At 39.7% G+C, this 13,513-nt stretch overlaps 1 protein-coding gene across 1 annotated transcript in view; it reads right to left on the reverse strand.

Moving 5' to 3' along the window:
- dnajc1 (DnaJ (Hsp40) homolog, subfamily C, member 1) overlaps nt 1-7,471 on the reverse strand; it is a 172,153-nt gene extending 164,682 nt beyond the window's left edge. Inside the window, exon 1 of the mRNA XM_072253818.1 lies at nt 7,226-7,471. Coding sequence (XP_072109919.1) covers nt 7,226-7,381 — 156 coding nt within the window. The 5' untranslated portion in view covers nt 7,382-7,471. The remainder of the gene's footprint in view (nt 1-7,225) is intronic.
- Nucleotides 7,472-13,513: the final 6,042 nt, after the last annotated feature.

Genomic DNA, 13,513 nt, shown 5'->3' on the forward strand with positions numbered 1-13,513 from the left:
ATCAAAAGCATTAGCATTGACAGGATAAATGACAATGGCAGAAACATGGAGATTCGATTGGAGCCCTCAAAGAAGAAAAAATGTCACCAAAGTAGCCTTTGAAGACTTAAACAGCATTCTCCATGAGCCCTTAATCAGAATGAAAAGTGGACTTTCTCACTGGTGACCTCTTCCCTCAGGCGCAGCATCAATTTTGTGATGTTTGTACTTTCCAAAAATTCAGAGCTTGGTTATTAAATCTCGTGTCTATTAGTTTACTACAAGGTTTGGGCAATCTACACAAAGTTGCCATTTGCTCTCAGTTTAGGCATGCTGGTTTTAATTGTCACTTCAATAATTGAATAATTCATACATACAATTCTTGTGAAGATCTCTTGCATTCCTTCTTAAATTTGATGTTTGTTACTCAAGATTCTTTCTAAAAGGATTTTGTTTCATTGGGATTGTTGGTTTTAAAAACAGAACTATATATAAACAAAATTTTTAGAAAAATCAACAGATTTAAAATCAAGAGTAGAATTAATCATAAACATATTCTAACTTTATCTTCTATTTTTGCTCTGCTGTCCAATTATTTCTTTTGCTCTGCCATTTCATTCATCTCAGTAAGGCATATTACCTCTGGCTGATATTAGTATAAATTACCTCTTACTCATCGTTTCCCAAATTACTCAAGTCGAAATGTTTGAAATAAATGTCTGCTATATTAACAAAAAAATCTTGCTTGCTAAAATAAGAATTTATCATAATTGTCTAGAATTTGTGGCTGTGTTGACAGTGGATTTACTAAGTTTGTTATGAGAATTCTTCTGTCTGGCTCATTTGATGATCCAAAGAACAAAAATGCATTAAAAGCAATCCAGCAAAAGATGTCCCTGAGTCTGTTTAGCTGGCTTCTTTCAATATTAGAAATTAGCACTTTGCTTTCACTATTGATTACAAAGCCTAGGTCATTTTCTCTTAATTATATTGTGATCAAGGTTTTTTTTATTTTTGCAAGGGCAGAAAAGACACTCGATATAATAAAAATGTAAAATAATTAGTCACCAAGACATTAAAACTGAACTTGAATTAGCTAGTTTCCACATTAATATTGTTAAATGAGTCTTCAGTTAGAAATGCAAGCCCAAAATTGGAAATTACACAGAGCTAATGCCTCCATCCCATAATGCCAATGCAAGCATACTTTCCAGTACAAGAAACCTTTCACAGCAAGCATGCCTATCAAGTGCAGTGAATTCACTACTTCTCAGGATAATCATCCAACTCCAGCAATAAAAGCAGAAAATTCTGGAACCAACCAGCAGTTAGACAAATCTGTTGAAAGTGAAAAACAGCTAATTTTTAAGTTGATTACCTTTCATCAGAAGTTACTAATTGCAATCTATTTACACTATCTACACAAATTCTAACTGGCCTATTGAATATCTTCACCCCAGTCGGATGGACACAACGACATCAGACCCAGGCAATGAACAAACAACGATGAGGAAGCAGTGTGCATGTGGCAAAATCTGCAAGAACGATCGCGGCTTGAAGATCCACCAAGCGAGGATGAAGTGTTTGGCGGGAGCAGGAGCAGCACAACGTACAGGCGTCCAACCTGGTGAGACTAAGGAGGGGCCAGGCCCGGAGTCACCCCATAGTGCCCAGAACCTCCAAGTGTTGCAAACTAATCCCTCTAACATGAAGTCTAACAGCAGGCGGATCAAATGGCCTGCAGCTAACATGACTTCACTGTGGAAGCAGTTTGATGAAGGAGAGAAGAAGAGGAGAGCGATCCGCAGTACCACCGATGCGGCAGAGAGGGCCTCAAGATGGCTGCGGCTCAAAAGAGGGGAGCCATGGAGTCATAAGTAGCTAGCCATCTGGACACAAGCTGGGGTCTGATCAGCCCCGGCTGGGTCACCTGGAGGAGGTTGTATGATGTTGAAAGACCCGAAACACCCGATGATTCCAGGAACATCACTGAAGATGTGTCCAGAAGCATCAACAGATGCATGTACACAGCAACATTTTTGTTTATATTAAACTTCAAGCATCTACCTTACTTTGTTTTTCAATGAAACATCTGCAATTAATTTGTTAAAATTGGTACACATCATTTCAGTATGGAAATAGGCATACTGAATATTGCATGATACCCCTCTCCACGTGTCAACTTTGGAACTGTAATTGGCACATTTTCATCATTATTGAATCAAAATCCCGGAACTCCCAACTAATTTGCATTGATAGTATTTTCACCTAACAGAATGCATCAGCTTACGGTGTTTGCACATTATTTGGCACTATGACAATCTTCAGAATATTTTACATTAAAGCTGAACAAGAAAGATGTGCTTTCATCAAGATACCTTTTAAAATGCAGTTCCCTATAATGCATGAAACAGAGCATGGCAATTCCCACAAATAGTAACAAAATAAAACTTCCACAATTTAAAGGTACTTAAAATGCACAAAACTGTTAGACGCTTAAGTATATTGAACTAATCTAACAAATGGAGTATACTTTCTTTTCTGGTAGGATCCAAAACCAGAAGTCGCTGTTTAAAAACAAAGGGGGCTGAAAAGTTACCGTGAGTAGACAGGAAGGCAGAGCTGAGGTCATCTGATTAAACAGCACAGCATGCTTAAGAGCCAAGTGGCTAACTCCTACCCCAAAGTGATGTTTCTATTAGTGACAGTTTACATTTTGTACCCTGGGGATAATGCACTACTGCTGACGTTCGACATAAAAAGTTCCCATCTTAACAATATTCCTTCCCTCAGTTTCTACTTTATTCTACCTTTGGTTCCTGCAGCAAAATCAAGGTTGTATTGTTAGCTTTCCCAGTTGTCCTGAAGTCTCTCAGAATAAAATATTCAATTTTTCAATATCCAGACAGCAAATCTGGAAGAACTAAGGGAATGTTATACGCCCATTTCACTGTTACTAGAATTGCATAGAGTAAAACCATGCTCTGCAGAGAATAACTTCTGGAGAGAAAGAATTTGAACAAATCAGCTGACTTGTGGACTGAAGCATCAGGGATCAAAGAGATGGGCTGTGACAGTTGGTCATATGATGACATCTCCACAAGTAGTGGGGCTGGTATCTCTGTTACATAACAGCTGGCAGCCATCCCCAACATCATTCAAGGAGTCACTCCTTGATAGCACTTGGGTAGATTATTCAGAGAAAACACAGTCAAACATCCTTGATATTAGTGCAGATTTCTTCAGAAATCCTCTACCTTAATACAATTCAACTGCACCTAAACAAATCAGCTTTACAAAGAAGTCTGGAAAGGCAAAAGATATCGCAGCACATGAGATAATCTAACCTTACATGGGGTTTATGTACTACACAAGCTGCTGCCTACTTCATTTCATTCTATTTCTTTCTCCCATATTGACTTATGTGACTTCCATTTAAATACACAATATTCATCTTTCCCAATGCGGATGATTACCCTACATTCTCACCACTTTGATTCCCTTTCTGGGTTCATTAGTGATCATTTAAGGTCCACGGGCATAATGTATTACTGTTAACAACAGACAAATAGATAACACTATGCTCTCGTTGTAACAACTTGTGATATTTTGTAATTATTTTACAACATAAGATTTTCCAGTGAAAAATACAATAACCACTTCTTAAATAATGCAAAGGTAAAAGATCATTTGTTTGCACTCCACGTGATAAAGGTATTAATGGCTTGTTTTTAAACGAGAGATTCTGCAGGTTTATTCTAATTCAACTTTGTTCTAAAATAAGTTAATATGACTGCACTAGATCATTTACTAAACCTTTTCTTGTGCATTCAAGTATTATCCATCATCATGTGCCGCGTTGTATGACATAGTTGATTATGGTCTCACGACCATGATTGTTCTTGACAAATTTTCCTTCAGAAGTGGTTTGCTATTGTCTTCTTCTGGGCAGTGTCTTTACAAGGCAGGTGACCCAGCCATTATCAACACCCTTCAGAGGTTGTCTGCCCGGTGTCAGTGGTCGCAAAACCAGAACTTGTGATATACACCAGCTGCTCATATGACCATCCAGCACCTGCTCCCATGGCTCCATGGGACCTCGATTAGGGGGGATAAATGAGTGCCTCACCTTGCCTTGGGGTGACCTACAGGCTAGCAGAGGGAAGGAATGCTTTACACCTCCTTTGGTGAGACACATCTCCAAGCTCACCATTATTATTAAACACTAAATTACTTAATATTCATTAAAAAGCACACACTAACAAGTTAAAACAATTTAATTGGACACAAAATACTTGGTTAATAAAAATTAGAATCCCACCACTTTGGGTATTCAATAAACAGCAGCTTCATGATTTTCAGGGAGAAGAAAAACAATCTACCAATACTTTCATTATAAAAATGAATTTTAATAAGTCATTGGCCCACTTAATAAAGTTCAATTGAGGATAAATATAATCCCCACTAAGAATTAAGACCTTAAGATACTAAATAAGATCCGTATTTCAAAAGGCAGATTCAGTAATAAATGGAATCGCCAGACACACAAGAAAGATTTCTTGCCCAAACTAGCAAATATATTCAAGCTAGTTCCCTGTGCAAGGTATAACAAGAGTCCAATCTTGTGTTATCTAAATAGGGCACAATTTACCACACCTCCAAAGAATAGGAACTTCGGGCAAATTTAGACTTGCAAGTCAGCTACTGTTGTACAGGGATCAAAAACAAACCAAGATGCTACTGATCAACTCAGCAGCTTAATCTTACCAGGCAGAGAAGCAGCAGGAGGTCTGAGTAATTCAGTGCTGTCTGTCTGTTTAAAAAAAATTGTTTATGTCTTGACAAACTGGAACCAAGTTTTGAAGTGAAAGATACAGGGGGCCAAAGGACCTGTTCCTTTGCTGGACTGTTCAATGTTCTACATTCTATATAATCACGACCACAGATCCAGTAGCGCAAGTTCATGATCACAGCCATATTATTGGGAATTAGTGGCCAACACTAAAGCTCCAGACATGAGCTTATACATGCACAACATTCCATCTCACCTGATCAGGTTACCCACTCCAATACTTCTACTACTACTGACTCCAACAGCAATAAGAGCAAGTAACAAAGTGAAAGTTTGTCACATGCTACATTAATGATTACTTCGCAATTTATTGCAACATCAAACTACTGATTGGGTTAAGAATGTAAAGCATTCAATCCAATGGGTTCTTATTTTACAGTTCAAAGGCAAAGGATAGCATTGAATTACAGAATGTATAGAAATCCTGTCATTTTCATTTTAAATTCAAACAAATAAACAGCCTACGGTATTCTCCCTCAACTCAAACCATGTTAATAAGGTACAATCTTAAAAGGAAAAAGTTTGGAAAGCAAGATTTGAGTTCTTGGGAGGTTATAAGTAGTCGGATAGATAAATGGTAACCGAAAGACATGCCATATCTGGATTTCCGAATGCCATTCAAGCACGTAACAAAAAAAACACACACAAAATGCTGGTGAAACGCAGCAGGCCAGGCAGCATCTATAGGAAGAAATGCGCAACCACGAGAAAATCTGCAGATGCTGGAAATTCAAGCAACACACACAAAATTGCTGCACATGGCAAGAACCCATAGCACTGGGGAATAATATATTAGCATAGATTGTTTCCTATCAATGCAGAGTTAAGACAAGTAATTTTCAGTACAGCAAGCTATAACTGTGGGCTATCACAGATATCAGGGCTGCAGCCACAACTACACACAATCTAATGACCAGATGTATCGCAGATAAATTTGCTACCATATAAAGATCAGTGAGAAAGCAAATTGTAGGAAGGATACATACAATCAACAAAATTGTACAGGTAGCAAGTTGGCAAATAGTTTAACACAGGGAAATGAGGTTATCCACTTTGATAGGAACAAGAGAAAAACAACATTCTTTAAATCAAGAGGGAGTAAAAAAAATGCCATAGAGATGTGTGTCATCATTCATGAAATACAAAATTAGCATGCAAGTACAAAAGGTAATCAAGCGTAATATTGACTTTTTCTTGCAATGGTATTTTTGGGTTGGTTTAGTCCTTAGTAAATTTATTCAATAAGAAGACTGGGACAGAGAAGTGCAAAGATTCACAGAATGCCAATTTACCTTGAATATATTCATGGCTGACATGTTAATATGACAGTCAGGATTTATGAGGAAAAGGTGAGTAGAACTTAACCCAAGTTCAGATAAGCAATCTGATTGCATAGTGGAGAACACATAACGAACCATACAGCCGACATGTATCCGTACCTTTCAGTTTTGAATATCATGGGATGCGCTTGGTATTTACTGTTCTGTATGCACAAAGGCAATGATAACAATGTGTCATGTTATGTCAGCATTTAAATTTACAAGAGGAAAATATCATCAAATCCAGTTCAAGATAAATGCTTACAAGACCTCAATGAAGGGTGTATTTACTTTTGAAGTGTAACAAAGTTTGAGGTGAACATCAAACATTAGTATGCCATCTTAAAAAGCTGCAAAACAGAATTGGACACTTTTCTACAGAGAAGGGGGGAAATAATATAGAATCATTCACTTGCAAATTTTCTGTAGGTTTCCTGTCATTTCAATAAGACAAGCTTCGGTCAAGATCCTGAACACAACTCATTTTTAAACATTTCCCAACTGAAAATTGCTAGTTAAAGAGGAAAAATATCAATATAAAAATACAGTTAAATGCAGAATTATTCACTTTAAAGAAAGGTCTTAAGTCTTACAAATAGCTCTTCAATCTGTACGCAAGTATCTTTCAAAATTAAGGCTAAAAGTAACACATCAACAGGCCGCGCCTATTCTGACAACTTGTATACAGTCGCGAAAATCCATCAGCCGGCACGGAAACGAGAATGCAAAACAGCCTCTTAAAACTCATTTAAAGAACAGACCGTGAGAAATGTATATTTAAAGTAACAATGGTTCATTCACCGGACATTCTCCGCCTAGTTTAATAGAGATATTTTAAAAGTTCATTTTACTGAACACTAAACATTGGCAATGGCGGAGGATAGTTTTCTCGGATGGGGAAAGGGGCTTAGAAACGGGGCTCATCAGCTCATCCTCACAACTTTGAAGGAAATGGGAGCCGCAGCCCCGCGCTAGGCCTCGGTAGCCTGGCGTTCTGCACCGCCATTGGGTCTGAGTAAGCCGGACACGGAGAGCGCGGCCATGGGAAAAACGAGAGTCAAGAGCCGGCCCTCACCTGCTCCACTCCAAGGAAGCGGTAAAAGTTCTCCTGCACTTCCTCCACCAGGTCGAAGAGCTCCATCTCGGCCGTGTCCCAGCTCAAGCAGCAGGGCACGCAGCCGAACAGAAGAACCCAGGCCGCCAGCCATGCCCCAACAACCGGCGTCAGCATCGCCGGGCCGGCTGCCTACCTAACTGAACCACCGACAGCCAACCGCCGCCTAACTCATTCACCAGGCAGCAGCCGGGAAGACGTGGCTCCTTCACTCAACCGCTCCTTAAAGGCGCCGCACACATTTAGTCAAACTCGCCCAAGAGTTTGAACAACCGTATAATTTATGCTTGTCTAAGTTCATGTAAGCTTTGTTTGTAGTGTTCTGTGCTGGGGTTGAATTTGATAAACGAGCTTAAACGTAGGTTTAAAAAAGGAAAAAAAGGGCAAAGCCGTTAAACAGTACAAACAGGTTGGCTTGGCAGATCATGATGTAGGAGTTGAACTAAGAATAACGGGCAGAAAATACTGGTTAGAGAGATTTGTACCGCTATTAAATAATTGGTATACAAGAATCAAGATGCTGGTGGAACTCAGTGAACCAGGCTGCATCTGTTGAGAAAAATCTCTTGGAAATCCATTTGTCCAGATGAAGGGACAACCCAAAACATTAACTGTCCATTTCCCTTCACAGGTGCTGCCTGACCTGCTGACTTCCCCAAGCATTTTGTTTGATGAACCAAATTCCAGCATCTGTATTCCCTTTTGTCTCCAAATAATAGGTACAAATCAGAAAATTAGAGGAACATGTAGTACAGATAAAACAGTAAAGGTAGGAGACCTCTTTTTCAACATAAGGAATGCCCTCACCTCTCTTTTACACTTTATGTACCTGAAGAAACTTTTGGTATCCTCTTTAATATGATTGGCTAGCTTACTTTCGTTTTCCATCTTTAATTTCTTAATGACTTTTTTTGGGTTGCCTTCTGTTGGTTTTTAAAAAAGCGTCCTGACCCTTTAACTTCCCATTAGTTTTTGCTCCGTTATATGCCCTTCCTTTGGCTTTTATGTTAGCTTTGACTTCTCTTGTTAGCCATGGTTGTGTCATCTTTCCTTTAGAGTACTTCTTCCTCTTTGGGATGGATATATCCTTTGCTCTTTGGATTGCTTCCAGAAACTCCAGGCATTGCTGCTCTGCTGACATTCCTGCCAGTGTTCTTTTCCAATCAATTCTGGCCAATTCCTCTCTCATGGCTCCAAAATTCCCTTCACTCCACTATAATACTGATACATCTGGCTTCTCCTTCTCAAATTTCAGGGTGAATTTGACTGTATTATGATCACTTGCCCCTAAGGGTTCTCTTACTTTAAGCTCTCTAATCAATTCTGGTTCATTGCACAACACCTAGTCCAGAATAGCTGGTCACCTAGTAGGCTCAACCACGAGCTCCTCTAAAAAGCCATCTCATAGGCATTCTAGAAATTCCCCCTTCTGTAATCCAGCACGAACCTGATTTTCCCAATCTACCTGCATATTGAAATTCCCCATGACTATTATAACTTTGCCTTTTTGGCATGCATTTGCTATTTCCCATTGTGGTTTGTAGACCACATTCTTACTACTGTTTGGGGGTCTGTATACAACTCCCATCAGGGTCTGTTTACTCTTTCAGTTCCTTAGCTCTATCCACAATGATTCAACACCTTCCGACCCTATGTCACCACTTTCTAATGATTTGATGTCATTTTTTTACCAACAGAGCAATACCGCCCCCTCTGCCTTCTCGTCTGTCCTTTTGATACAATGTGTATCCTTGGACATTGAGCTCCCAGCTATAATCCTTAAGCCTTGACTCAGTAATGCCTATAACATCATACCAGCTAATCTGCAACTATGCTGCAATTGGTTAACCAACCCACTATCCATGCCAATACACTTCCTCAGACTCCATGCATCCGTATCTTATTTATAAGTCTCTTGTGCGGCACCTTATTGAATGCCTTCTGGAAATCCAAGTATACGACATCCACCTGTTCCCCTCTATCCACTGCATTCATTATGTCCTCAGAGAACTCCAGTAAGTTTGTCAAACAGGACCTGCTCTTTCTGAATCCATGCTGCATCTGTCTAATGGAACCACTCCTTTCTAAATGTTTCGCTATTTCTTCCTTAATGACAGCTTCAAGCATTTTCCTGACTACAGATGTTAAGCTAACTGGCCTATAGTTGCCTGTATTCTGCCTACATCCTTTTTTGAAATGTGGTGTGGCATTTGCTGTCTTCCAATCTGCTGGAACCTGCCCACATTCTAGAGAGTTTTGATAAATGATTACCAACACATCTACTACAATTCCCTCAGCACCCTGAGATGCATCCCATCAGGACCAGGGGACTTATCTACCTTCAGGCCCTCTAGTTTGCTCCTCACTATCTCTTTAGTGACTGTGATTTTATTGAGGTCCTCACCTCTCATTTCATTCATAACATCATTCTTTGGCATATTAGACGTGTCCTCCACTGTGAAGACAGACACAAAATAGTCGTTCAATACCTCAGCCATTTCTTTATCACCCAATATCAATATCCCCTTCTCATCTTCCAAGGGACCTACATTGACTTTAGCCACCCTCTTCCGCCTTATATATTTATAAAAACTTTTGCTACCCGTTTTTATATTTTGTGCTGATTTACTTTCATACTCTATCTTCCCTTATTTCTTGTTTAGTTTTCCTTTGTTGCTTTTTAAAGTTTTCCCAAACCTCCAGTCTCCCACTACTCTTTACGACTTTGTGCACATGAGCTTTTAATTTGATACTATCTTTTATTTCCTTAGTTATCCAAGGCTGGCTCTCCCCACACTTACTGTCCTTACTTTTGACTGAAATATACTTTTGTTGAGCACTGTGAAAAATCTCTTTGAAAGTATTCCACTGTTTCTCAACTGTCCTACCAAATAGCCTACCCAATCTATGTGGAAGTTAAAATCCCCCATAACAATTTTTTGATGAGGTTACTAGGGTTACTAAGAAAGTAAAGCAAAGTAAAGAAAGTTGACGAGGGTAAAATAGTGGATGTTGTCAATGTGGACTTCAGTAAGGTCTTTGACAAGGTTCCACACAGAAGGTTAGTTAGGAAGGTTCAATTGTTAGGCATTAATATGGAAGTAGTAAAATGGATTCAGCAGTAGCTAGATGGGAGACACCAGAGAGTAGTGGTAGAAAACTGTGTGTCAGATTGGAGGACTGTGTGTAGCGGTGTGTCTCAAGGATCTGTACTGGGTCCAATGTTGTTTGTAATATATATTAATGATCTGGATGATGGGGTGGTAAATTGGGTTAGTAAGTATGCAGATGATACTAAGATAGGTGGTGTTGTGGATGGTGAAGTAGGTTTTCAAAACATGCAGAGATTTAGGACAGTTAGAAAAGTGGGCTGAAAGCTGGCAGATAGAGTTTAATGCTGAAAAATGTGAGGTGCTACATTTTGGTAGAACTAGTCAAAATAGGACATACATGGTAAATGGTAGGGCATTAAAGAATGCTTTAGAACAGAGGGATCTAGGAATAATGGTGCAAAGTTCCCTGAAGATGGAATCTCATGTGGATAGGGTGGTGAAGAAAGCTTTTGGTTTGCTGGCCTTTATTATTCAGAACATTGAGTATAGGAGTTGGGATGTAATGTTGAATTTGTATAAGGCATTGGTAAGGCCAATCTGGAGTATTGTGTACAGTTCTGGTCCCCGAGTTATAGAAAAGATGTCAATAAAATTGAGAGAGTACAGAGAAGATTTACTAAAATGTTGCCTGGGTTTCATCTTCTAAGTTACAGAGAAAGGTTGAACAAGTTAGGTCTTTATTCTTTGGAGCTTAGAAGGTTGAGAGGAGACTTGATAGAGGTGTTTAAAATTATGAGGGGTTTGATAGAGTTGACGTGGTTAGACTTTTTCCATTGAGAGTGGGGGAGATTCAAACAAGAGGGCATGGGTTGAGAATTAGAGGACAAAAGTTTAGGGGTAAGATGAGGGGGAACTTCTTTACTCAGAGAGTGGTAGCTGTGTGGAACGAGCTTCCAGCAGAAGTGGTTGAGGCAGGTTCTATGTTGTCATTTAAAGTTAAATTGGAGAGATATATGGACAGGAAAGGTATGGAGGTTAATGGGCTGAGTGCAGGTCGGTGGGAATAGGATAGAGTAAGAGTTCAGCACGGACTAGAAGGGCCGAGATGGTCTGTTTCCATGCTGTACTTGTTATATGGTTATATGGTTATGGTTAACAACTGCCGTTCCATTCTTACAGGCCTTCTTGGTTAATCGCCTCTGCCAGTGCAATATTTTTAGTAGGTGGTAGGCAGACAACTCCCACCAGTGATTTTTTTCCCTTTACTATTCTTAATCTCTACCCAGATGGACTCAACATTCTTATATCATTCCTCACAATCGCCCTGATTTCATCCTTAATTAAGAGTGCCACCCCACCTCCTTTGCCTTCCTGCCTATCTTTCCGTATTACCTGATACCCTTGGATACTTAATTTCCAGTCATCTCCACCTTGCAACCAGGTTTCTGTAATGGCCACTAAATCATATGCCTTGGTACTGCTCTGTGCCACAAGTTCACTAACCTTGTTTCTGATACTACGGGCATTTAGATAAAGTGCCCTTATACTCATTGTCCTTTTAGAATCTAGTGACCTATGCGATTTTTGCTTTTTTACTTTTATGCACACTACTCTTACTTTTTTCTTCACTAACTCTGGCTTTGGTCTCTGCATCACTTCCCTCTTCTTTTCTGTGTGAGTTCCCATCCCCCTGCCATATTAGTTTAAAACCTCCCCAACAGCACTAGCAAACACTCTCCCTAGGACATTCATCCCGGCCCTGCCCAGATGTAGACCGTCCGGATGGTACTGGTCCCATCTCCCCCAGAAGCGGTTCCAATGCCCCGAGAATCTGAAACCTTCCCTCCTGCACCACTGCTCAAGCCACATATTCATTCTAGCTATCCTGCTATTCCAACTCTGGCTAGTTTGTGGTACCGGTAATAATCCTGAGATTATTACCTTTGAGGTCCTGCTCTTTAATTTATCTCCTAGCTCCCTAAATTCAGTTTGTAGGACCTCATCCCGCTTTCTTCCTATATTATGCTTAATGATGTTGTCAACACAGCAAACCAAGTAAGGATGAATTTCCATAGATGTTCAGTAAGGTTAGAAACAGAAGTAGATCAGGACATTGGAGGTGGAATACTTATAAGAACTTTGGAATCTGAGGGCAGAGATTTTGAAGAAGAAAATGATAATGATAGTTTTGATGATGTCAGTGATGAGAGGCGTGGCATGAAAGGGAATTGAATAGTCTAGTGTGGTGGAGAATGGAAGGAACAGGGGAAGGCTCTTGAGTTTGGAGTTCAAAGGTAGTTGAGAAAATTGCAAGTTGAATCCTAAGATTTACAGAAAAGAATGTGGAAATGGAAAGGAATTTGAGAAAGTCATGTTAATATGCCAGGCTTTAGTGGCTGAAGGAGTGGATACAGAAACTGAAATACCTTACTCTTCATTTCCCAAATTTCTGACTTTCCTGATGGTGCTGACCTCTACTGGGGCCATTGAGGATAGGTTAAATGGATAATTAAAGGAAAGGGAGCAGTGCAAAAGGAGCAGGACAGATTTGTGGAGCTATGATAACAATGCATACGGAGGGTAGATACCAATGCTGACAGCCTGCCTTTGTGTTGTAATTTCAGAGTACTTCCCTGGGATTTTGATGCAGAATTGAAGTCAGGATGGGGTATGGGAAAATTATTGTGGTGGAACACAGTGGGGTACTATGGGAACACGAGTAGATTTGATATTGAGACATAGATTTACTTTGAAATTAGTCTGAGGAAGCATAATTCATATTAATATTGCAGTAGGTATTTGGAGAGAAGTAGGTGACGTAGGAAGCATGCTATTGAGCAGGTTACAATGCAGATTGAAACCACTGGTGTGTACAAAGGATTACATCATTCATACTATATCTTTACCACCTCAGGGCATCCTAAAACACACAAGCTAATTAACTGCCTCTGAAGGGCAGTCACTTTTGTGATGCTGGGAAACATAGATACTAATTTGCAAACAAAAATCCACAGACAGAAATGGGATGATGATTTGATAATCTGTTTTGTGATGTTGACAGATACTGACCAGAACACCAGGAAAACTCCCCCTTGCTCTACCTTGAATGGGAACAGATGTCTCATCACATGAAACCTCATTTTTAACGTCTTATCTGAAAGGTGGCACCTCCAACATTGCAGATCCCCCTTCAATT

The sequence above is a fragment of the Mobula birostris genome, chromosome 3 (genome assembly GCF_030028105.1).
Source record: "Mobula birostris isolate sMobBir1 chromosome 3, sMobBir1.hap1, whole genome shotgun sequence".
NCBI lineage: Eukaryota > Metazoa > Chordata > Chondrichthyes > Myliobatiformes > Myliobatidae > Mobula > Mobula birostris.